Below are 23749 nucleotides of genomic sequence, written 5' to 3'. Positions count from 1 at the left end.
AATATTAAATTACAGCGAAGACCGCTTGAATTAGGCGTTGATCTAATTATTTTTCGATAGTCTTGTCAACATATCACCAGCCCCATAAGAAAAATGGCTTTAAAAACTCCAACCTTCATTGAATCATCGGTAAAACCGATGGAATTTACGTAAGGAATTAAATATGAATTCCTCTATATAATGTATGCTCATTTTATCCTAGTTATACTGTTCTCTTGTTATCTTTACCGAGATGCTTTTCTGCTTATCAAATTATTTTCGTCCTTGGTAAGTTATGTCATTTAAATAGACAATTTATACTGGTAAAATTATGCCAAAGGAAGAAATATCTTATACTTTGAATGAACAGGTCGGCAAATCCGGAGTCAATTCTTGAATTAAGATACACAGTCTAGATATATATTTTAATATCTGTGGGGTTCACAAGAAACCAATGGAAACGAAAACAACATTGGTTGCAATAAAGTATTTCATGGTTTTTTTATAATCAATTGAAATGTACCTTTTTATTTTGAATTATTAGGACACTTTAACTATGTAACGCGTAACAATTAAGCTAAAGTGAAGATTTAACTTCCTTGTCAGCCCACCGTACGTGGCGTTAAAGCGGAGCGCCGCGTCGTCTGAAGCTAAACGCTTCCCGCCTTACATTGCCAAGAAATGGAACATTTTTTTAAAGTTATATATCAGACAAATCTCAAATTTTAGTACATTATATGGATTTTTAGGATACTAATATATATTATATATCTTTTTTATATAACTATAGATATTTATTGAGATATAATAATTTGTAATATAAATTAATCTTTGAGATTTAGATTTGAAAGATGCTACCTCTGCAAAGCATCAGCTAGTGAATTATAGAGTCTTTTTCTGTTTTCTTAGTTGTCAAAATGACGGTGAATTGGTGTTGGCCGCTAACCTTGCTGCTCCTCATCATAGCATGCGAAGCAGGGTAAGCTTGTAATATTTACAACCTTTATGACTAAATAATCACATTCAAACTAGGATTAAGAGAATTTACTATTTAAGTTTCGTAAGTATAGTATATCTTATTTTTATGGATATCTCCGGTTTTTTCCTGGTTATAATACTGTTTGTGTTTGGTCTTCCGTATATTTTTTTTTGCTGTAATGTTTCGTTTAAAGCCAAATTATATAAAAAGGCTATATTTAGGGCAAAGGGTTAACCATGCAAAAGCTTGGATTTACTATACATCAAAATTATTTTCCCAAACCAATTTTTAATCCGCATATTTCAGTAAATCCAAATGAATGGCTTTGTTTATCTTTCATAACCCTTAGTCGCTGGGTAATAATAAGCAAGCTATTCTCATTCTGTTTTTATTATAGTTTATGGACGGTACATTTTCATAGCCTTTGTATATCAGTACATGGGAACAGTGATATTTTAGTTATTATTTTTTTTTTTTTTGCGACAAGAAATCCGCGGCAGAGCAAAAACCATTAACCAGACTTTTTTTTCTATGGTTGATAGTGTGTATTCAATGAATTTTACCTTTCAGATGAAAATAATCACTTTTTTTTCCTTGTTCCCTGACTGAACCCCCCTGGTTCAGTCTGTTTATTTACTGTTGAATTAAAGATCAAATTCACATTATTTACTACAGAAAAAGCTTTTTTTTTCTGTTTGAAGTGTTGCCTGTCCATATATATACTTTTACCCAAATTCTAAATTTGTATAATTGACAAACAATGCCAAAATACTAGCCCTTGGGGCTAATACGTGTGGCGAAACATGTTGCTCTTGCCAGAACATAAAAGCAGTGTGGTAATGGTAGTAAGTCACTCCGGCCCCTCGTTATTCTGGCCCTAGTCACTCCGGCCACTAGTTTTTCTGGCTCCGGTCACTCCGGCCTCCCCGCGTTCGACCCAGGTCACTTGTGTAAAGTTAGCAATATATATTGTTGGGTTATTTGAGTGTGTGTGTTTATATATCCAAGCAGAGCAAGCATATATAATGGTAAAAACTAATACAGTAAATCATCAGCTCAATTAAAAAGGTGTTTGTAATACAATGAACACTTTCGTACAATTATATTTAAAATGGGATGGAAAATCACGTTTTCTATGCATCTGGAAGTCCTGGTAGACTAAAACTCTGGTGTTTTGACTGTTTTATTACTTTTACTTGGTTTTGATGACGTGGACGTATTTATCACGATAACTGGTTTTTTATGACGACTGACGGAAACAACGTTTAAACAAGTTAATTTAAATATCATACAATTAGACTGGTACATGGTATATTTAAGGTTTTTCTAATGTAATTTATGACGGTATCAATCACAAAACCAAAGCTTTTCAGTTATGGTAGTCAACCCAACATAACTCAAAAGGTAGGGATTTCTGCGAGAAAATCTGAAAATTTTTCGAAACACTTATAATTATCCCCTGCTGTATTTCCATTTTATAAATCCGTAAAATACAATGTTCTAGTTACAGATTTACCCAAGTATTGAGGGTATTGTTATGAATAGGATTCTGCGGAGGGTATGGGGAGGATGGATGTCTGGCCAGTAAATGCTTGAATAATTACCCTTGCAGTATTCATAATTTACATATTAAACTCATGTCTCCCCATTAACCTATTCGGTTTTATTGTAGTGTAATACAGGGCAATGTAACCTTGGAAAACAACTACTTCTTATAGAAAAAAATACGCTCTCTTCGAAAATGACACTCGTTCCCGTCGCAAATGAATAGTTTCAGAAATATATATACAGTACATCTATATCCTACGATAATGGGAGACCCCCAGTGGGAACTCGGGGTTTTGGGTGGGGAAAACATACTGGGGAAACGATATATAATCGTAAAACAAGCCTTTTCTTCTCTATATATTACCTTCTTGAATGTATTATTATCGGAGGAAAATTCAAAACAGTATATCTGGATAAACTTTGGAGGCGCCGTTGCAAAGATTATTTCATGAAAAAATACAGTAACCAGTGCTGCCAACGTCTGATGTAGATCAAATGTTAGCATTCCATGCTAACATTAGCACCCGTACGTTCGTTCGTGCATACCAGTTTTTGACCTGCGCAAATATCCCTCCCCCTGCGCAGAAAGCTTTTCCCCCTCCAATAACACTTTTAAAATCATATCATTTTATATTCCCATTCAATATTATTTATCATTCATTCCATTTTATCTTCCTATATTGGGTTAATTTCTTTAGTTATTTCCTTCTTCACTCCCCGGTTTCACATAAACACTTGCTCTGAACTTGTTTCCCTATCCAGTTCATTCATGGTAAAATCATCTCATTTTATATTCTCATTCAATATTATTTATCATACATTCCATTTTATCTTTCTACATTGGGTTTATTTCTTTTGTTATTTCCTTTTCACTCCACAGTTTCACATTATTACTTTCTCTGGACTAGTTTCCCTATTTAGTTCATTTATGTTTACCCTCTAGACTCCGTTGTTTTTCCTTTAACCAACCACGAACCTTTATCTCTTTGAGTGGTCTGTTCATACCCATTCCACCAAATCCTTTTCTCTTGAAACCTTTGTCCTAGTAAGGTGTCCGTCATTTCGAGTGAGATTTATTTATTCGTCTTTTGCGATGGAGGAAGTTATAGAAACTTTTATCATCTGCAGTATTCCGTACCTAAAAGCATTTGCTAAATTCCATGGTGATTTTTATGATTCTTCAACCAATGTTGATAATTTCCTGAAAGCACACAACGTAATTCCTCAACTCTTACAGTGCCCCAGGTGCCTTTCCCTCCTATCTTACAGGAAAGTCATTCACGTGTTTTATTGTATTACCGAATCCAACATACCTAAAACCAAAATGAAACGTCGTTGTTGTTATACCGTTACTTCTTATAAAGGTACATTTTTGGGAAAAAGTCGTCTACCCCCTGGTAGATAATATTATTTGCAAACCACTTTTTACATAAACATTGGCCCCACAACCATCCTCATCCTAGTTATAGGAGTTAAGCCGTCAGTCTCACCCTCCCGTGACCCGCAAGTTTCGATGTCTTTTTCATAAAGGTAAGTCATTCCTCAATAGTCCTTATATGTGTTTTGTGACCGGGGAACTCCTAGGTTTGGTTAGGTGGGTTTGTTAGGTTCTGTGCCCTTTTTGTACTTACCCTTTTTATATATTGTGTAACATTATATGGAAAATTTAAAATACGTATGGAAATATCTGTCATTACTATCGCCAGTAATGTCACCGTACCGCTGGTAACTCTGTGTATCATTCGTAACATGGCGAATTTTACCGTTTTCAGTAAATACCTGAGGTTTGTGACCTGTCATACTACTAGGTTAGGTTAGGTGGGTTTGTTAGGTTCTGTGCCCTTTTTGTAGTTTTTATATATTGAGTAAAACTTATATGGAAAAATTATTTAAAATACGTATGAAAATATCTATCATTGCTATCGTTAGTAATGTCATCGTGCCGTTGGTAACTCTGTGTACCATTCGTCAACGTTTGTAACACTGTGTATCATTGGTAACGTTGCTAATGTTATCGTTCGCAGTACATTCGTAAGGGAAGTGACACCGTTGAACAAGTGCTTATATTTAAATATTTTCAATATTAAACTTACCCGATAATCATGTAGCTGTCAACTCCGTTGCCCGACAGAATTCTACGGAAGGGATACGCCAGCGATCGCTATACAAGAGGGGGGTGTACTCACAAGCGCCACCTGTGGCCAGGTACTGCAGTACTTCTTGTTGACACCACTTCAATTTTTCCTCTGTCGTGCTTCCGGCAAGACGTTCATGGATACGCTTATAATTTTGGAGTCTTGTTCACGGTTTTTGGTGAAGTATTGCTCTAAGATTTCAGCTTTCGCTATTCAGGAAGTTTTATTATTAGCTTAGCTAGCTTTTGGAATTAATTTGATTAATTATGGTGACGAAGAGAGTATGAACTCTCTTTCACCTTTAAATGGCCGACCCTTCCCTTAGACGGAAGTGTTGGTGTCTAAGAGAGTATAGACTCTCTTTCTTAATTTTGCTTAACAAAAGTTATAGATTTATTTTATATCTCTCCGCCTTTTATAGGCCTCTTCGATTAACTTCCTTTTTTATAAATTTATTAAAATTAATTTTTATATTCGACCTTTCCTAATAGTAGGCGGTCTTTTCTTGTACCGAAGTTAATTAACATTGAGCCCGTCATTTCGGTTTTACCTGTTAACATATTATGCTATTTTAATGTTTTTGAAAGAATTTCTTTGATAGTCTCGTACTGTTTCAAAGTTGAACTAACGTTTTGTTTTGTCTCTGCAGTTGTTGACGTTCAGAACGTTCAACTTGCGCTCTATCGTTACGATAGAGAGAGAATTTTCACGGTGTCACGTTGCAGTAAGAGTAAACCGTTTATAGCGTTTTGTTCATTCTTTCTTAGCTTAATGGTTTTAATACTAATAAAGGAACTTTTTATTTGGGAAATCTTTCAGTTTTTTTCCTTTAACAATAATATGTTTTAACGAGTATATATGATTGGGCTCTTCTCTCAGGTTCTAAGTCTAGAGAGAGAGAGAGAGAGAGAGAGATAGAGACGGAGGGAGAGAGAGCTGGATAAACGTTTCGTTCGAGCGAGTAACGTTGTTATCGTTTTTGCTCTTCTCCCTAGTCTCTTTAGGGGAAGAAGGTAAACGTTTCTAGAGTTTATTCTTGTTCTCAAGCTTTATGCGGTGAGAGATTTTAAACGTAGTTTATTTGATCTAGTGTTTAGTCTCTTTCCAGCCACTGAATTATTTATCTTTCATTAGATTTTTCTGTTACATTGTAATTCTGTTTTCGCAATTACTAACTTTTAAGGAAGGATAGAATTGCGTGTTTCAGGTACAAACCACTTAAAGTTTCGAGTTCAGTGAAATAAGTGCAAACAGAAATTCAAAAGTGATAAGTGATTAGCGCAAAGTGTGTCAGTGTTGTGCGTGAGGGTACTTCTGTGCGTGCCAGTCGTCCTCCCAGTCCGGGACCTCTTGCAAGCTCCCAAGCCCAGGGGAGAAGCAATGTCGAAGGGCAAAAGGGTTCGGCAGGCCTTGATCGGCGCACAGAAGTATCCTCGGTGGTTGCGGGCGTGTCTTACAGAGACCGTCACTCCCACCCGCAGACGATTGAGCCCTTATTTTACTCGTCTGCAGAAGAAATTTCGGGGAGAAAACGCTGGACTCAGGTCTCAAGACCTCTTAAACGTAAAGTCCAGACCTCTAGAGTTCAACAACCCGGATGCAGTCATTGGGTTAGCTCTGACTCTCCGCAGTCATCAGGTGACTGCACACCTCCTAAGAGAGGTAAGGTGATGCCGCAACAGACCTCATCTTCTGTTAAGGCTTTGCCTCAGCAGACCTTAGCGTCTGCCGACCCCAAGATGACTTTGCTGCAGTCCATGCAGTCACAGCTTGCGGTCTTAATGCGTGAGTGTCAGGCTGAGAAGGTTACACCTCCTCCTGCGATCGCTCCGCCTCACCGCAGTCCAGTCTGCCAGGCGTACGATGTTGAGGTTCCTCAGGATACCTTACCGCGTACTGAGTTGCCAGTTACCAGCGGTGTGCAGCAACCTCCGCCTTCCTTAAGGCAACCTCAGCAATGGGAGCAGGAATCTTATGCCTTACTTCCTCCGCTTCCGCTTGCGGTTCCACCAGCGAGGCAACAATCTCTTGAGGTACGACAACCTCTTCCATCAATGAGGCAGCCACCTCAGCACTCGCTGCAGCGACCTCAACCCTCCTCAAGGCGAGAGCCTCAACTCCTTAGGCTAGCACCTCAGGAACCTCAACTCGCGAGACAAGAACTGCGTTCTGCGCAGCCGCTACCTCAACTCTCGCAGCTCACACCTCAGGAACCTCAACTCGTTCCTCAGGAACCTGCTACTGCGCATCCGCAACCCTTACAGCAAGCGCAACTCTTGAGGCAGCAACCTCATGCTATGAGTCAGCCACCTCAACGCATGCATCTGCCACTTTCTCCTCAACTTGAGCCTCTTCCCATTCAACTTGGGAATAACAAATGACAATAATAACACCTCATTACTTTCATAACTTGCATTTGTAATCATATACATGTATGCCTACACAAACATTATGATAATGGAGGTTATTTGTATTACTTAATATAAAAATATATATGTATTCCTTGCAATATATTTTTAACAAAATCGCAAAATATGGCAAAAATATCTTCAAAACAAAAATGAATCATGAGTTATGAATGTAAGGTAAATATTATGTTGATATTAAAACCCCATGCAAGCATGCATGAAGTAATGCAGTGTTGCCAACAGGGCGAGTTTCCCTTTCCTGAGGTGAAGTAGATTATAGTACATTTAGTGCAGCTTAATTCTACGATTATCATGCCGGCTATCAAATTCATCAACAAAAGTCTAAATCAATTCTCTCGGCACGTGCACTTTCAATGGACAGTAATGCGATATTACTCACTCTAGCACTGGTCATGGAATTTTTGAGAAATGTTACACGCCATGCAACACGCTCTGCTTACCTTACAGCATGCTCTACATACAGCATGCTCTGCATACAACATGCTCTGCATACCTTACCGCATGCTTCTCAGTCACACATCTTTGGTTGTTGCCAACTCACTAGACTGTCAAGCAGTTTCATAACGTTGCCTTCTAGTCTGCTGCTTTTGCACCAGTGAAACCCTCACTGAGAGAACTTAGCTTTTCTCGGATATGGTCCCTGTAGATGAGAAAGTGCTTTTCTCCCTCCTTCTGATATTCCCTTGAGGACTCTGTCATTTGGAGAGGAGCCTTTAGCTGCGTAGCCTCTTATGGACTTTTATTTAAGCATAACATGCTTCCAGGGAAGGTAATGGTTCCACTTCAGTCGCTAACCCCGTCTGTTACCACACCTGCTCCCATAGACCTTGAGCTGTGTTGCAAGACATGCAGTCCAAGCTTAGTCCTTGTTAGAGGATTTTTTGTTTACGGAGTCAGTGTGTCACTGGGAAGACGTTCAACAACCAGCAGAAGTGACTTGTTGTGACGCAGTGCGGCAACCTCAACAACCCGATAGGGAGTTGTCTGTACGACCCAGACAGTCTAGACAGCTTCGGGTTGTCACTGTACTTCCTCGCTTCCCCATGGTTGACAGTTCACAGACTGTGCAGCAGTACCATGATCTTGTGTCCGGCTCCGTCAGACGACTGGCTTTTAAGAGCTCCCACAAGTCGTCGCTGTCTGGAGATTCTCAGATGGACTATGGATCTGACCAAGGAACTGGGCCTCCTGGTCAATTTTGAGGAGTCTCAGCTCGTCCCATCCCAGACCATTGTCTCCCTGGGTATGGATCTTCAGAGTCGAGCTTTTCGGGCTTTTCCGTCGGCCCCAAGGATCTTCCAAGCCCTAGAATGCATCCAGAGCATGCTGAGAAGGAACCGATGCTCAGTCAGGTAGTGGATGAGTCTAACAGGGACACTTTCATCGCTGGCCCTGTTCATCGTGTTAGGGAGACTCCACCTCCCCCCTTCAGTATCATCTAGCTGCTCACTGGATAAAGGACATGACGCTAGAGACGGTCTCAGTTCCTGTTTCCGAAGGGAGGAGGTCTACTCTCGCGTGGTGTAAGAACAGCTTTCTTCTCAAGGAAGTCTACCTTTGGCTGTTCAGAAACCCGACCGCCGTCTCCTCTCGGACGCATCAGACACGGGCTGGGGTGCGACTTTGGACGGACAGGAATGCTCGGGAACATGGAATCAGGAGCAAAGGACACTTCACATCAATTGCAAGGAGTTGTTGGCGGTTCTTCTGGCCTTGATAAACTTCAAGTCCCTCCAGCTTAACAAAGTGGTGGAGGTGGACTCTGACAACACCACAGCCCTGGCTTACATCTTCAAGCAGGGAGGGACTCTTTCGTGAAGTTGTTCTAGATCGCAAGGGACCTCCTCATCTGGTCTAAAGATCGAAAGCTCACGCTGGTAACGAGGTTCATTCAGGGCGGTATGAATGTCATGGCAGATCACCTCAGCCGGAAGGGTCAGGTCATCCCCACAGAGTGGACCCTTCACAAGAATGTTTGCAGCAGACTTTGGGCCCTGTGGGGTCAGCCAACCATAGATCTGTTCGCTACCTCGATAACCTAGAGACTCCTGTTGTATTGTTCTCCGATTCCAGACCCAGCAGCAGTTCACGTGGATGCTTTTCTGCTGGATTGGTTCCATCTCGACCTGTATGCATTCCCGCCGTTCAAGATTGTCAACAGGGTACTTCAGAAGTTCTCCTCTCGCAAAGGGACACGGCTGACGTTGGTTGGCTCCGCTCTGGCCCGCGAGAGAATGGTTCTTAGAGGTACTGCAATGGCTGGTCGACATTCCCAGGACTCTTCCTCTAGGAGTAAACCTTCTACGTCTACCTCACGTAAAGAAGGTACACCCAAACCTCCACGCTCTTCGTCTGACTGCCTTCAGACTTTCGAAAGACTCTCAAGAGCTAGGGGCTTTTCGAAGGAGGCAGCCAGAGCGATTGCCAAAGCAAGGAGAACATCCACTCTCAGAATCTATCAGTCTCAAGGGGAAGTCTTCCGTAGCTGGTACAAGACCAATGCAGTTTCCTCAACCAGTACCACTGTAACCCAGATTGCTGACTTCCTGTTATATCTAAGGAAAGTAAGATCCCTTTCAGCTCCTACGATCAAGGGTTACAGAAGTATGTTGGCAGCGGTTTTCCGCCACAGAGGCTTGGATCTTTCCACCAACAAAGATCTACAGGACCTCCCTAGGTCTTTTGAGACCTCAAAGGAACGTCGGTTGTCCACTCCAGGCTGGAATCTAGACGTGGTCCTAAGGTTCCTTATGTCATCAAGATTTGAACCTCTCCAATCAGCCTCTTTTTAGGACCTCACATTAAAAACTCTTTTCCTCGTGTGCTTGACAACAGCGAAAAGAGTAAGTGAGATCCACGCCTTCAGCAGGATCATTGTTTTCACATCTGAAACGGCTACATGTTCCTTGCAGCTCGGTTTTTGCTAAACGAGCTTCCTTCACGTCCTTGGCCTAAGTCGTTCGAGATCCCAAGCCTGTCCAACTTGGTGGGGAATGAACTGGAGAGAGTACTTTGCCCAGTTAGAGCTCTTAGGTACTATCTAAAAAGGTCTTAACCTTTACGAGGACAATCAGAAGCCTTATGGTGTGCTATCAAGAAACCTTCTTTTCCAAGTTCTAAGAACTCAGTTTCTTACTATTCAGGCTTCTGATTAGGGAAGCACATTCTCATCTGAAGGAAGAAGACCTTGCTTTGCTGAAGGTAAGGACACGTGAAGTGGGAGCTGTGGCTACTTCAGTGGCCTTCAAACAGAGCCATTCTCTGCAGAGTGTTATGGATGCAACCTATTGGAGAAGCAAGTCAGTGTTCGCATCATTCTATCTCAAAGATGTCCAGTCTCTTTACGAGTACTGCTACACCCTGGGACCATTCGTAGCAACGAATGCAGTAGTAGGCGAGGGCTCAGCCACTACATTCCCATAATCCCATAACCTTTTAACCTTTCTCTTGAATACTTTTTATGGGTTGTACGGTCGGCTAAGAAGCCTTCCACATCCTTGTTGATTTGGCGGGTGGTCAATTCTTTCTTGAGAAGCGCCGAGGTTAAAGGTTGTGATGAGGTCCTTTAGTATGGGTTGCAGCCCTTGATACTTCAGCACCTTAGAGTTGTTCAGCCTCCTAAGAGGAACGCTGCGCTCAGTAAGGAAGACGAACTTATTTAAGGCAGAGTAATGGCTCAAGTCGACTTCCTTACCAGGTACTTGTAATTTCATTGTTATTTTGAATAACTGATAATATGAAATACGGGATACTTAGCTTCTTGATATACATGTACACTGGTTTTCACCCACCTCCCTGGGTGTGAATCAGCTACATGATTATCGGGTAAGTTTAATATTGAAAAATGTTATTTTCATTAGTAAAATAAATTTTTGAATATACTTACCCGATAATCATGATTTAATTGACCCACCCTTCCTCCCCATAGAACCAGTGGACCGAGGAAAAATTGAAGTGGTGTCAACAAGAAGTACTGCAGTACCTGGCCACAGGTGGCGCTTGTGAGTACACCCCCCTCTTGTATAGCGATCGCTGGCGTATCCCTTCCGTAGAATTCTGTCGGGCAACGGAGTTGACAGCTACATGATTATCGGATAAGTATATTCAAAAATTTATTTTACTAATGAAAATAACATTTTTAACACAACATATATGTCAACAGTAATTATATTTACCCATTTTAACAGAAAATATATGTTTTCCTGTAGGAAATAACGTGATTTAACCAGTTTTCACCTTCATTTCATCCGTAATAACAGAAACCAATTCGGCAACTTAAAGTTAGTCAAATTGGTTGATCTGTTTGTTTGCGGTTGAAATGAAGGTCAAATTCGGTTAAATCACGTTATTTACTATAGGAAAACATATATTTTCTGTTCGAAATCACACCCTGTAATACAATACAAATTCACCCCTAATCTAACCAAGAAGCCAGTGTCCTTAACTTCATCCCCCCTTACCCACCTGTAGAATGTTGCGTTTTTATGAATTGAATAATATAGAATATTTAAATGGTTGACTATATGGGGTAGTGTGTAGGTAGTTGGGCCACCATATTTTTGTCCACCAGAATACTCCCCCACTTGCTAATGTGAGTAGCGCAACATGTAAAGCCTCCCAGAATAGAGGAGCAACAAGAAAGATTTTATTTGTGAGTGAAGCGAGCCACTGTGGAGCTAAGATCAGTAGGCCTAAGTGAATAATTAGTTCATTGACCAACGTGTACATTAATACATTTATTAGTGTGGGTGACAACGTACACAGATAGGAAGGGTCCTTACTTTCCATGCGAGTGGCAGGCCTGGTGACTTACTGATCTATACATGTACCAGTGTTGTTTATCAAGATTAAAATTCAGACATGTTTTATGTAATCCCAACTACCTACAGTACAAGTACAATCTTACACCCCTGTGAAGTCTGTAGATTGTTGGGACATATCCTGTAATTGTGCAAAACACTATTTGTTCCGTTACTGCACACAAACTGACTCTCTTTATAGGGGTATTACTTTCAGCGCAGCTGAAAGACGAGCCATTAGATTTTTAGCGAGGGTTAACTACCCGCCTACCAGTTAGCGGGGATTGGTGGTTAGAAACAACCTCTCCCACTCGCACCTGGGCTGTGAGCCTCACTCTGCTTTTGGCTCAGTTGGAGATCGGTTGGTACTACTCTTCCCCTCACCATTTTTGACTTGCCATTATTAGTATTTTTTGCGTTTTATTTACAGTGTGTGTGCGTCTTCTTGCCATCAATAGGCAGACCTGCCCAGGACCTGAGGGTTGCTCTTGCTGGACTTAAATGTCCTCTGTGGACACTGATCCTCACCGATTATATCCCGCATGTAGAGGGCAGCGGAGTGATAGTGATAACACTTGCTCTGAATGTTGGGAGTGATCTGCCTCCTAGTGGGAAAGGCGCCGACGGAAGAAGAAGGCTAAAAGGGATTCGTCGCCTTTGGGGTCTTTCTCGAAGTCAAAGAAATCCATAGCAGCTGCTTCCGGCCCCCTACCTTCCTCCGAAGCTCCTGTTCGGCGGGCTTTCTCCGGAAAACTGTTGAATGGTAGTGCAGGTCAATTAACACCAGGAAAGCTTCTGTTCTCGAGAGATGGTGCCGCTTCCCCAAGCGAAGCGGCCCCACCTGTTACCTCGTGGAAGTCCTCGCTCTCCTGATGTTTTTTAGGTGTGGCTGTCCTTTGGGATTCTCTGGCCCTCCTTTGAAGAAGGCTCTGCTGCAGCTCCTTCAACTGGAAGCTGAGAGGAAACGTTCTTCCTCCTCGGAGATGGATCCATTGGCCTTGCTTAGTGTTGATCTTTGTGACCTTGAGGAGTCTAAACAGTTTCAGTTCAGTTCTGTCGTGGGTGGAGGGATTCGCCTTTCCATCGGCACCTTGGTTTTCTTCTTTATTCTAATTCTTTTATTTTCTTCTCTTTTTTTCCACATTTGATAAATATATTCTTTTCTCTATTCCTTCTTTCTTAAACAGCACGTTTCCTATTATCTTCTTTTCTTCGTGCGGCTGTTGTAATTACACTATTTTTCTTCTCTCGTCGCTTAGGTCTGGACAGTCAAGAAAGAAATGGGCAAGGTCTTCAGTAACTGCCCCACATAGCTTGCATTCTACCCTACCCCCTACTTCAAGTCTTTTTCTATCATTTAATTTCAAACAGTTGGCCCTTGCTCTATACATAATAATAGAATCAGGTTTGTTATCATAAAACATTTCTTCTTCTATTTGACCTTTTTCTTGTTTGTATATTTCTAAACTATTTTTCTCTTTTATTTCATCCCTCCACTTTTTACCATCTACTTCTCTAATCTTGGCCTTGAGCTCGTCTCTTCCCATTCTCTTAAAGGTTCTATCGTTCATTTCCATATCTTTCATCCATATCCTAGTCTCTTTCATCCACCTGTTATTTTCATTTCTTCCAGAATTTTCTTTAGCAAATCATTTCTTCCCTCTTCTATCCCTTTCACAAACCTTAGCCTTCCTCCTGCTATCCTAGTTTTCTGCGGTCCCACCTGTTGATTCCGGCCTTGCCTCTTCTACCGCTTCTGCTGCCGTTACCGAGGTCTACTTTCCCCTCCTCGCCGATCATCCTTCGGGGGTGGAATAAAGTCCGAGGCCAGTCTCCTGCTAGTAGTCATCTCTCGTTTGCGAGGGAGAACCATCCTGCTGGTCAGCCCTCCCCTGGGGAGGCTCGTCCTCGCAGGCAACGAACTCTTGGTTCGTGGCCCTCCTCACCGCCGCCGCCTCCTCTGATGAAGAGACGTCTGTTTGGCTCTTCGTCATCTGGTACCCAACCTTTGTCATCGGACTCTCTTCAGACTCGCTGTTCGCTAATCTTGCGGCGTATGCAAGTCCAACACTCCTTGCTGACTGCTCGCTAACGAACTGCAGTTCATGGTTCGCAAACTGTTTCCAGTTGCCCAGTTCCTCATCATCTACCAGCTGTTCGCCAACGGCTTGTCGCTCCCCAACGATTTGCTGTTCTCCAACAGTACATTACGCCATTCACCGACGATTCTCCATTTTCCAGTGTCTCACCATCAGCTTTCAATTGCTAGTCAATCTCCGTCGAATAGTCGTTTGCCATCAAATCGCTAATCTCCTAGTAGATCGGAAACCAATCAACAGTCTCTCATCCATTAGTCTCTCGCTGCTCTCTATTCGCCAGCTCGCCGATGCTCTAACCGATCAGCAGGCTTCCGGCATTCACAATTGCTCGTCAATCGCTAACCTCTTGGTGCTCCCCTACCACTCGCCATCCATCAGCAGCTTGTCAAGCAGCGACCTCTTGTCACTCTTCCATGACTCCCAATTATTTGCCCTCTTTTCAGCAGTATCCTGACCATCGTAATCATTCGCCAGGACGTCATCGTTCACTAGAGCAATCATCATTAAAGCTTTCTCATTCACAAGCCTCTAAGCGCTCTCCATAGCACAGGCATTCGCCTTCTTGCCGTTCACCCTCTCCTCGTTCTCCTGCTTGCAAGCGCAGGATATTGTGTTGTCCTTGGAGAACAGGGTGTGACAGGGACGTCCCTCAACAATCTCTTTCGGGAAGCTCCAACATTCAATGCCTCTTAAGAAACCGGCAACTCGACCAGTCCCTTTCCCCCCGAAAGGAGGGACCTTCGAAGCTGCAGCTTCCTGCCAGGTCATCATCGGTCTTGGGTAAGGCTCTCTTGCAGTAGCCCTCTTCGCCAATCCTCTTGAGGAATCTTTCAGCCAGTGGCTCCATTGGTCAGGAACCATGGTTTGGAGCCCTGGTGAGGGCCATGTCTTTCGTAAAAGGTGTTCCCCGATTTTTCCCCTGGGAACACCTAGGATACAGCTTTGGCTTCTCTCTCCTGAAGAGGAAAAGATGAGTTTCTGACCAGGTAGTCTCACATCGTCAAACTGACTCCATTCAAAACATCCAGGCGGAGGCTAATTATTGTCATCCTAACACCACCAAGACAGGTTGCTCAACCTTCACCATCTACGCAAGAGGATTTACTCAGAGAGGGCTCTCTCTCTTAATGAGAGAAAGCCTTGATGAAGTCATTGAGCTTCAGCACGTCATTTCATTCCCATGCTGAAGCTTGGTGACAGGCAAGAGGGCTCTCGAACTAGGGGAAATTGCTCCCCCAGTTCGAATCTAAATTTCTCTTTCTAATCTTTCTCTTCCTCTTAATATTACTTCAATCTTCTCCAAATTTTATAAACTTTCTTTCATGTTGCTGTCCCAACTCTTGAGTAAAATTTCCCACATGTGTATGTGTATATATGTATGGCCCTTTTTAATGGTGTGGAAGTTTCTACATCCGTTATTGCTGCCTGCTTTGATGAATGGGAGAAGTGTCACGGTTGGGAGGTGTGTGCGCTCAAAGCTATATGTAAGAGTATTGGATGATCTCAGCCATCCCGAAGATGGTTAGGACCTTTTTGGTGGAACTATTCTCAAGTGTTGGGTCTTCAGAGTCCAGGGGGATCCAATGCTTCGGGTAGGACTCTTGGCTTTTGGCCGGAAGCCCTTCATTACAGATATGGGGAGGATGATTCCATAGTTTCTTGGTCTCAGTCCTAACAGGTGGGTTCAGCTTACACCTGTGCGTCTATATCCGTTTTGGTGCTACCCTTCGGGTAGGGTATGGAGTGGACCATCTGGGAAGTATACTCTCACTGTGCCGGTAGTGGAGAGTGCAAATTTCCTTCCCAAGATGTGATGCCTTAATGTTCTCAAGCAGGTGAATCAAGCTATTTCAAATCTCACATTATCCTTATATTTTTTTCTCATGGATTCCGCTGACAACGACCCCCCCCCCCCTCTCCTGGATATGCTGACTCGTCCCCGGCACTGTTGACGACCTTTGGCAATCCACTTAAAGAAAATTCCGTTGACGACGTAGGAACTAAAAAGGACTATTCTTTGAACATTTGAAAAAAGGGTAATTTGAGCAACACAGGAAAATTGAAAATCCTGCATGTTACCCAAATCCCATTAGAAGCTAATTATGATGTGCTACATGAAATATATGAATGCTACGGACTAATAAAAGAAATTAGAACGAAACTTCAAGATGATAAATGGGATTCTTGGTTATTTAATTGTCATGAGGAAGCACTCAATATTAATATTAAAGTAGGTAATATGAGTGTTAAGGGTGCTCTGTGTGATGGGGCACCTAAAGATCTGGATGTCTACAGACCAGCAGACAGGGTTGATGAAGACATAGAAATAGTTATGCCATCCCAAAGGAAAGCCAAAACCACCAATGTGGCTTCTTGCTCAATCTACAGGAGGTACTGAAAATTATTTTAATATCTGCATATTTCTTCAGAAGAAGGTAGGAACGATCGCACCTGGAGATATAAATCGATTCGTTAAGGAAAGTTACTTGATAAAGGCCAAGTCATACACACAGTCTGTTATATTTTCAAATTTACAGACTGAAAATGATATAAAATTGGACATCAAACCCCATCTAAACTTTAGCTATGGAAGGTGAGTGGTTTTCAATAGGGATCTATATGAATTTACGGAAAAGGAGATATTGGCTGTGTCCACTATCAGTGTGGAAAGTAGATAAAGTACCTGGAACATCAATGATTGTTCTTACTTTCCAGGGTGCTGGTGTACCTTTCCACATAGACATAGAAAATGAAAGGATTAGAGTTCAACCTTTTAAGCAGAAGCCACTGCAATGTTTTAATTGCTTTAGATCTGGTCATCCTTCCAAAGTTTGCAAGAATGATTAAATTTGTAATACTTGCTCCAATCTTCACCATGGAGAATGTACACTTGAGGCAAGGTGCTTCAACTGCAATTCTAATCGTAAATCTAATGATAGGAGCTGCCAGTTTTATAAGTTAGAAGAGGGTGGCCTCCATAAATCAATTATTGAACATGTAAGCGTGGGGCATGCCAAGAGATTATTAAATAAATCTACTACCTATGCAGACATTAAAAACTTGAGAAAAAGTTCCTCGGGAATCATCTAACCCACCTAGTACTGTAGGTAGTTCTAGAAAAAGGAATTCACCATCTACTAATAAAGTGCTGCATAATAAGACAAGAATATCTCCTCCTAAAGATTTCCCATTGAGCATCAACAAAAAGATATTGCCCACCACTATCAAACCTTTGTCCCCCATTACAAAGGATAGTACTAACCTCTCCCAGGCCATATCCTTGCCTGATTTAATGGAGATTCCTCCTGAAACTAAGTTATCAGGTGCACCTGTAGTGGGGAAGGTACAAAATCCTGGTAACTCACAACCTAGTAATTGGAAAAGAGAGAGATCTCCATTTCTCTCACCCCCTTCCATAAGAAATATTAGAGTAATGACATCAAATAAATATAATTTTTTGTCTGTTGATGTTTCTGATCAACCAGAAGACAATTTAAATGGATCACAAATTCAAGTTGAGGTCCACCATCCCCCTCAACAATTAGATCAAAAGGACAAAATGAAAATAAACACAAAACCCAATCTATCAAGACCCTCTCTAGTAAAACCACTGGGAAATAGTGTTAAATCAAAAATTATTAATGGGAAGACTTCATCCAAAAGTCCTTCCAAGAAATAAACCATAGTTTTTTCCTCCATTTTTCAATGGAATTGTCAGGGTTTAAGGGCCAAATATGAAGAACTTAAGCTCCTCATTCATGAACATTCCCCCATAATTGTGTCTACAGGAAAGTAAGCTTGATGCTAACACACTAGACACCATATAATCAACAAGCAAGGAGCCATGGTGGAAATCTCATGTACGTTCGTCGAGATGTCCCCCAAATACCCCTATCTATTCGTACACCCCTGCAGGCAGTGGTTGTACAAATTGATGTAGGGAGAAAATATACAATATACACGGAGCCGAACCTTGGACGGCCTCTATGCTCCGAGCAGGATACCATGTCTACTTCACTCTCTCTCTTCCTCATTTGGCTCTTTACCCAATAATGTTACGTTCCTGTACAGAGTGATCAGTAAAGGAACAGGCACTTCAGGGCCAAGTCCAGGCCATGGTAGAGAAGGTTGCTTTCCAAGAAGTCCTAGATAGGCCTCCAGGCTTTTTCAGTCTACTCTTTCTTGTAGGAAAGGTGTCTGGAGGCTGGTGACCAGTCATCAAACTCTCCTCCCTGAGTCATCAAACTCTCCTCCCTGAACTGAACAAGTTTGTTCAACAAACTTTGTTAAGGATGGAAACAGAAGACATGGTCAGATAGGCTATAAGACCCATGGACTTCATGATAATGCTGGATTTAAAAGATACTTCCAGATCCCAATTCATCCATCATCAAGGATCTAAGAATCATCCTAAACGATTGATTATACCAGTTCAAAGTGCTATGTTTTACCCTGTCCAACACACCTCAGGGTGTTCTCCCTAGTGTTAACCTGGGCACCCAAGAACAGCATTCATCTATTTAGATATAGACACGACTGGCTGATTCTAGCAGACTCAATAGTGACCCTTTTCTGACATTGAGACCAGCCTTATCAAGTTTTGCCACAATCTTGGGATTATGGTAAATTGCGAGAAGTCCTTCCTGCAACCATCAGTAAAACGGTGTGATGCAGGCTTTTCAAACTACTGTGGAAAACCATCAGACGACCATCACAGCCACAACCTGCAAGACGTAACCCACAGGAACCTGGATACCTAGGTCCTCTGGTGGCAGCACAACATATGGTTTAAGATACTTCAACTTCCTTGCAGGACAAGTAGCAGTCGGTCGAGGGGTGACTCTTCCAGGGATTAACCTGGGATGAACAGTAGAGTGACTGGCCTCTCTCCTTTCATCTTTCCCCTCTAGGGGCACAGCACCCTTGGAACTCGGCCATCTGCAGGTAAAAACCTTATGACTTGTAGCCTGAAATGTAATATGTATTTGTTACGTCCCCTTCCTAGTGAGGGTCAGGTTAAGTGTGGAGTTCTTACCTGATCAAATCACAGTGCCTATTTCACACACAATCACAGCAATTGCCCAGGTGGTTACCTCTCTCACACATTCTGAAAGTTAGTGAGGTGTCAGCGTGTGAGTCTTCATTGTAAGGAGTGGAAGGGTTTGTATTCATCTCGGAATAGATGTCAAATTTGGAAATGATTTGTATTTTCCCTAACTATACAAACCTTGAGCTCTTTACACATGCCTGTCCTGTCATCACCCAACCCCCGAGAAAGTCCTGCCTGCAATTAAAAAGTGAAGGCATTTCACCAGTGTATTTGTGTGTGAGTGGGGTGGTTGGTCTACCCTTCTGCTAACTAGCGGTGGGTAGTTATACCTTATTAAAATGTTTTTGGGCTTGTTTCAGCATTCGCCAAAATAATATCCAATGTACTGAGCTCAAACTCTGTATAGTTGGGAAAAATACAAATTATTTACAAATTTATCATTTCAGGGAAATCATTCATAAATACAAGATTTAAATGATAAAATTGCTTTAATCTGATTTAAATTTGTATCCATATGGCTCAGAATAAAAAGAAAAAAAAGCCTAGTAACTAATGGTAAAACTCTCATTTCTCTTTCAGGCGGGACTTTTACAAGATCTTGGGAGTACCTCGGGATGCAAGTGTTAACCAGATAAAAAAGGCCTACCGCCGTTTAGCCAAAGAATACCATCCCGATAAAAATAAAGATGATCCAGAAGCGGAGGATAAGTTTAAGGATCTTGGTGCAGCTTATGAAGTCCTAGTTGATGATGATAAAAGACAAAAATATGACAGGTATGTCTTTTCTTGTTGTTACTTAACCCTTATTTTATGCCCATACAACAGATTTAACTAAACATGACTGTAACATCCTTTTCCTAAACAATACACAATTCAGTTTGTAATCTGTTCCTACGAGACTATAGTAGTACCTTAGGTTGAGTTTAATTTGCATTGGAACCGAAATTACAACTTGAAATATTTGTATTCTACAATTTCTCCTATTAGAAATAATTGAAATTCGCTCTCTCCATTCTTCACATGCATACATTAATTTGTTCTGTCACTAAATACAAACTTTCACTCTTTATTAGGGAATTTATTTTTGGCGATGCTGGTAGACTAGTCATAAGACTTTAAGAGATATATCTAGGACGATTAATACTACTGGAGATGCTGTGACTCACAGTTCTTACCTGAACCCATGAAGCCAGGTTTCCCCAGTCAGACTGTCAGTTCTAACTCCTCCATTGATTAGTAAAAAAGCTCTTGGAACCAAAGTTATCTACGGAACTAGTGTTATTGTTAACCATTTACTGTCTCTTTTATACATTAGCTTCGTGATATCTTTTCTGTAAAATTCTTTTAACATTTTATGACTCAGTTTATTAATAATTTCTAATTTCGACAACAATATTATATAAAATCCATACACGAATCAATCACTTACTATTCTGGAATATGGTTTAAACAGGATTTGATTGAGCCCATGATAACAGACAGCTGCCTGCCTTTAGGTTAAAATCAGTAATAACAGTTGTGAGAATATCACAAGCTATGTTCAATGTAATCCATAGAAGGCTATAAAGTGTAACGAATTTACCGTAGTTCAATATTCCAAGGAGTTTGTAACTGGTTCACCAATAAGTTGAGCAACAAGTTTAATATTTTTATTTTTTTCAAATAAAGCAGCACAAGGAGGAACCATCACTAATAAAAAGCACAAGAAAATAGTTGCCCTCTATAAACAAAGGTCTGAATAGAACCGACTTTAAGTTCCAGTTCACTGTTGGAGATTAACTTGGGAATTGAGAACTGTCAGTTTGACAGTCTGACTGGTAAAGCCTGGCTTCACCTAATCCGGGTCAGGGCACTTCCAGTTATTTTTCTTTTAAGAGGTATATTTACCCCACCGCTAGTTAGCGGGGGGGGGGGGGGGGGGGGTTTAGTATCGGCTACCCTGCTCTCACACACACGCACGCACGCTCCCTCGTTATTTTTGCTTTTGGCTCGGGGGAGAGTGGAAGTTTCTCTCCACCACCCACCATTTTTTTGATTGGCCTTTGACTAATTTGTTTGTTAGCTTTTATTTATTTTTCTTAGATGTGTGTGTTGTTAAGAAACGCGTAGTGTCGGGTTTTTCCTCAAGGGCGTAGAAACGTTTTCTTACAATCTCTCTTCCTTGTGGATGCACCTTCACTGTCTTAAAAAAGATATTGCTTGCACTCTGCGAGTTTGACGTCGGGAAGCGGCCTACCCAGAGCTCGACTTCAGTCTTTTTCCTCTTCGCTGATGACGACGCACCCCCTCATTCTGCGTGGGCAGCTGGAGGAGAGAGTGCAAAATCTGAAGCATCTTCCTGCACCTCTCAGAGGACACCTTTCCTATTCGTGGGTTAGGTTTTCTTCTGCACTGACGACGACGCACTCCCTCGTTCTGTGATGGCATCCAGCAGAGGGAGTGTAAAGTCCGAAGCATGTTCCTGCTCCTCCCAGAGACTCGGAAGGTTTCACACTGAAAGAATCTCTATGGCTTGTTCCTGTGAAAGTTGCGGTTCCTGCCCCATTACCACCTTCATCGCTTTTGTCTGCGGTATTTCCTGATCATCATGCTGACGAGGGCCCTCTCCCTCATTCTGAGCTTGCTTAACTGGCGGAGGGAAGGCAGAGTCCGAAGCTTGTTCCTGCTTCTTTCGATCTCTTTCCTTTACAACTCTTAAAACAAACACGGCTGACGTTGAGCTGGATTAAACACGTGGAGAGAGAGAGAGATTTTGATTCATTGATTGATTTACAAACAATTTCAGAGAGAGTTATATATTGATTGATTGATTTACAAACTATTTCAGACTGCGAACAGCCTCTCGGTCCCCATTGTGCTTGTTGGTTGAGGACTGTGTGTATTACTATACTAGGTTACACAAGGAAATTAGTTATCAACTGCAAACAGAGGAGGACAGTTTGCAGAGTAGTTTAGATGCTGTTACCCAAGAGAGGGGAAGATTAAAGAAAGAACCAGTCATTCTTATCATTCAACCCAGACTTGATCCCGGGCAACCTCAGCCCTCTGCCATCTGCTACTTGTTCATCAAGGAGCTTGTGGTATTTAAACCACTTGTTGTGCAGCCACCACAGGATCAATGGAGAATGTCTCCATGTTCCTGTGGGTCATGTCCTGCAGTTAGTGGGCAGTGAAGGTTGTTTGACGAGTCCACACACCAGCTTGAAGGGCTTGAAGAACCTACGTTACAGAGAGTAGGTCTTCTTAAACGCTAGGGACGCACTAATGCCCCTAATGTCATGAGCTCTAGGTATCTTTGTCTGCAGAGAAGGATCAGGATTCAAGGCCGGGTCTATGACCTTGCGAATCCACACTTGAGATTGCTTTTATGTGATCTTTCTCATAGCTCACTGGATAAAGTAGCAGTTGATTTGGGTCATCGGTCGCACACTGACGAATGAGACCAAGGTCAAGCTCTGGGTTGGCCATACAGTCTATTCACGGATCAACATTGGCAGGGTCACAGATTTTTAGGTTTTTCTATAGATAAATTATCTTCTAAATAATTGAGAAAATTTTATATATTTGCAAAATGTTTTTCTTTCATTTCACTACATAAATAACAGATCGTAACATTTTTCCTTTTAGTCTCATGCTTATTTATTTGCAATTAATTTTGTATCAATTAGTACATTTTCAAGTTAAGAAAGCACAATGAACATTACTTTATTGCATGTACTGTGTGAACACACAAAGCTACTACGCATATCAAACGTTACTATAGCGATATATTTTTCTTTCATTTCTGTAAATAACAGATTGTAACATATTTTTTCCTTTTAATCTCATAATTATTTATTGACCATGAATTTTACAGCAATAAGTACTGTACTGAAAATTTTTAAGTTAAAAAACCCAATGAACAGAACTGTATTGTATGTATGAACATACAATTCTACCACATATATCGAACACAATAGTGAATAAATAACAGATCATTTTAATCTCATGATTATTTTTTAACAGCAAAGTTTCAGCTTTGTTGAGATCCTACAGATATTAAAGGCCTCTGTGTTATTAAAAAGATGAAAATTACTTGAAAAATTTTAACATTTTATACACAGTACTGTACATGGCTGTCTTAATCTTATATTTTGGTGAAATTCATATTTGTGTTGTGGTTGCTGGTTAAATGTGTTAACTGGTGGTTATTAACCAATGTTCTGAAATTATTAGTTATGCCATTTTGTCATAGTGGCTTTATCATAGTCTTCAACTGTCTTCCGTATCGAGTCATCTGTGTTTAAGGGTATACGTATACTCAGCACATTTCCTTTATTCCCATATATATATTGTTTGCCTTATTTTTAGCATAATTATTGTAGCTAGAAGGATTAAATATCTTCCTATAATGTTGCTATATTTTATTTACTCATTGACTTTTGAAATGTTTCATAGGTGTGGTGAAGAATGTGTGGCCAAAGAAGATGGCTTTGGTGGCATGGATCCGTTCGCAAGTTTCTTTGGAGATTTTGGCTTTGGTTTTGGGGGTGGTCCCCAGAGAGAGCGAGAAGTACCTAAAGGCGGTGACATAACGATGCAGATGTTTGTAACTCTAGAGGAGTTGTACGTTGGAAACTTTGTTGAGGTATGGTTGGTTTGATTTTCTTTTCAAGAATCTCGTGTTTATGATAAATGATATTTTTATGATTGATTTTGACCCTTTACACTCTTTTTTGATATATTGATTTT

General features: G+C 41.2%; 1 protein-coding gene across 1 annotated transcript in view; it reads left to right on the top strand.

Annotated features, from left to right (window-relative positions):
* The first annotated feature begins 810 nt into the window (after positions 1–810).
* LOC137636244 (dnaJ homolog shv-like) overlaps positions 811–23749 on the top strand; it is a 63213-nt gene continuing 40274 nt past the window's right edge. The window contains exons 1-3 of the mRNA XM_068368679.1: positions 811–958; positions 19598–19792; positions 23456–23645. Coding sequence (XP_068224780.1) covers positions 897–958; positions 19598–19792; positions 23456–23645 — 447 coding nt within the window. The 5' untranslated portion in view covers positions 811–896. The remainder of the gene's footprint in view (positions 959–19597; positions 19793–23455; positions 23646–23749) is intronic.

The sequence above is a fragment of the Palaemon carinicauda genome, unplaced genomic scaffold (genome assembly GCF_036898095.1).
Source record: "Palaemon carinicauda isolate YSFRI2023 unplaced genomic scaffold, ASM3689809v2 scaffold258, whole genome shotgun sequence".
Classification (NCBI taxonomy): domain Eukaryota; kingdom Metazoa; phylum Arthropoda; class Malacostraca; order Decapoda; family Palaemonidae; genus Palaemon; species Palaemon carinicauda.
Note: the sequence above shows the minus strand (reverse complement) of the source record. Positions and strands in the feature narration are given on the sequence as shown.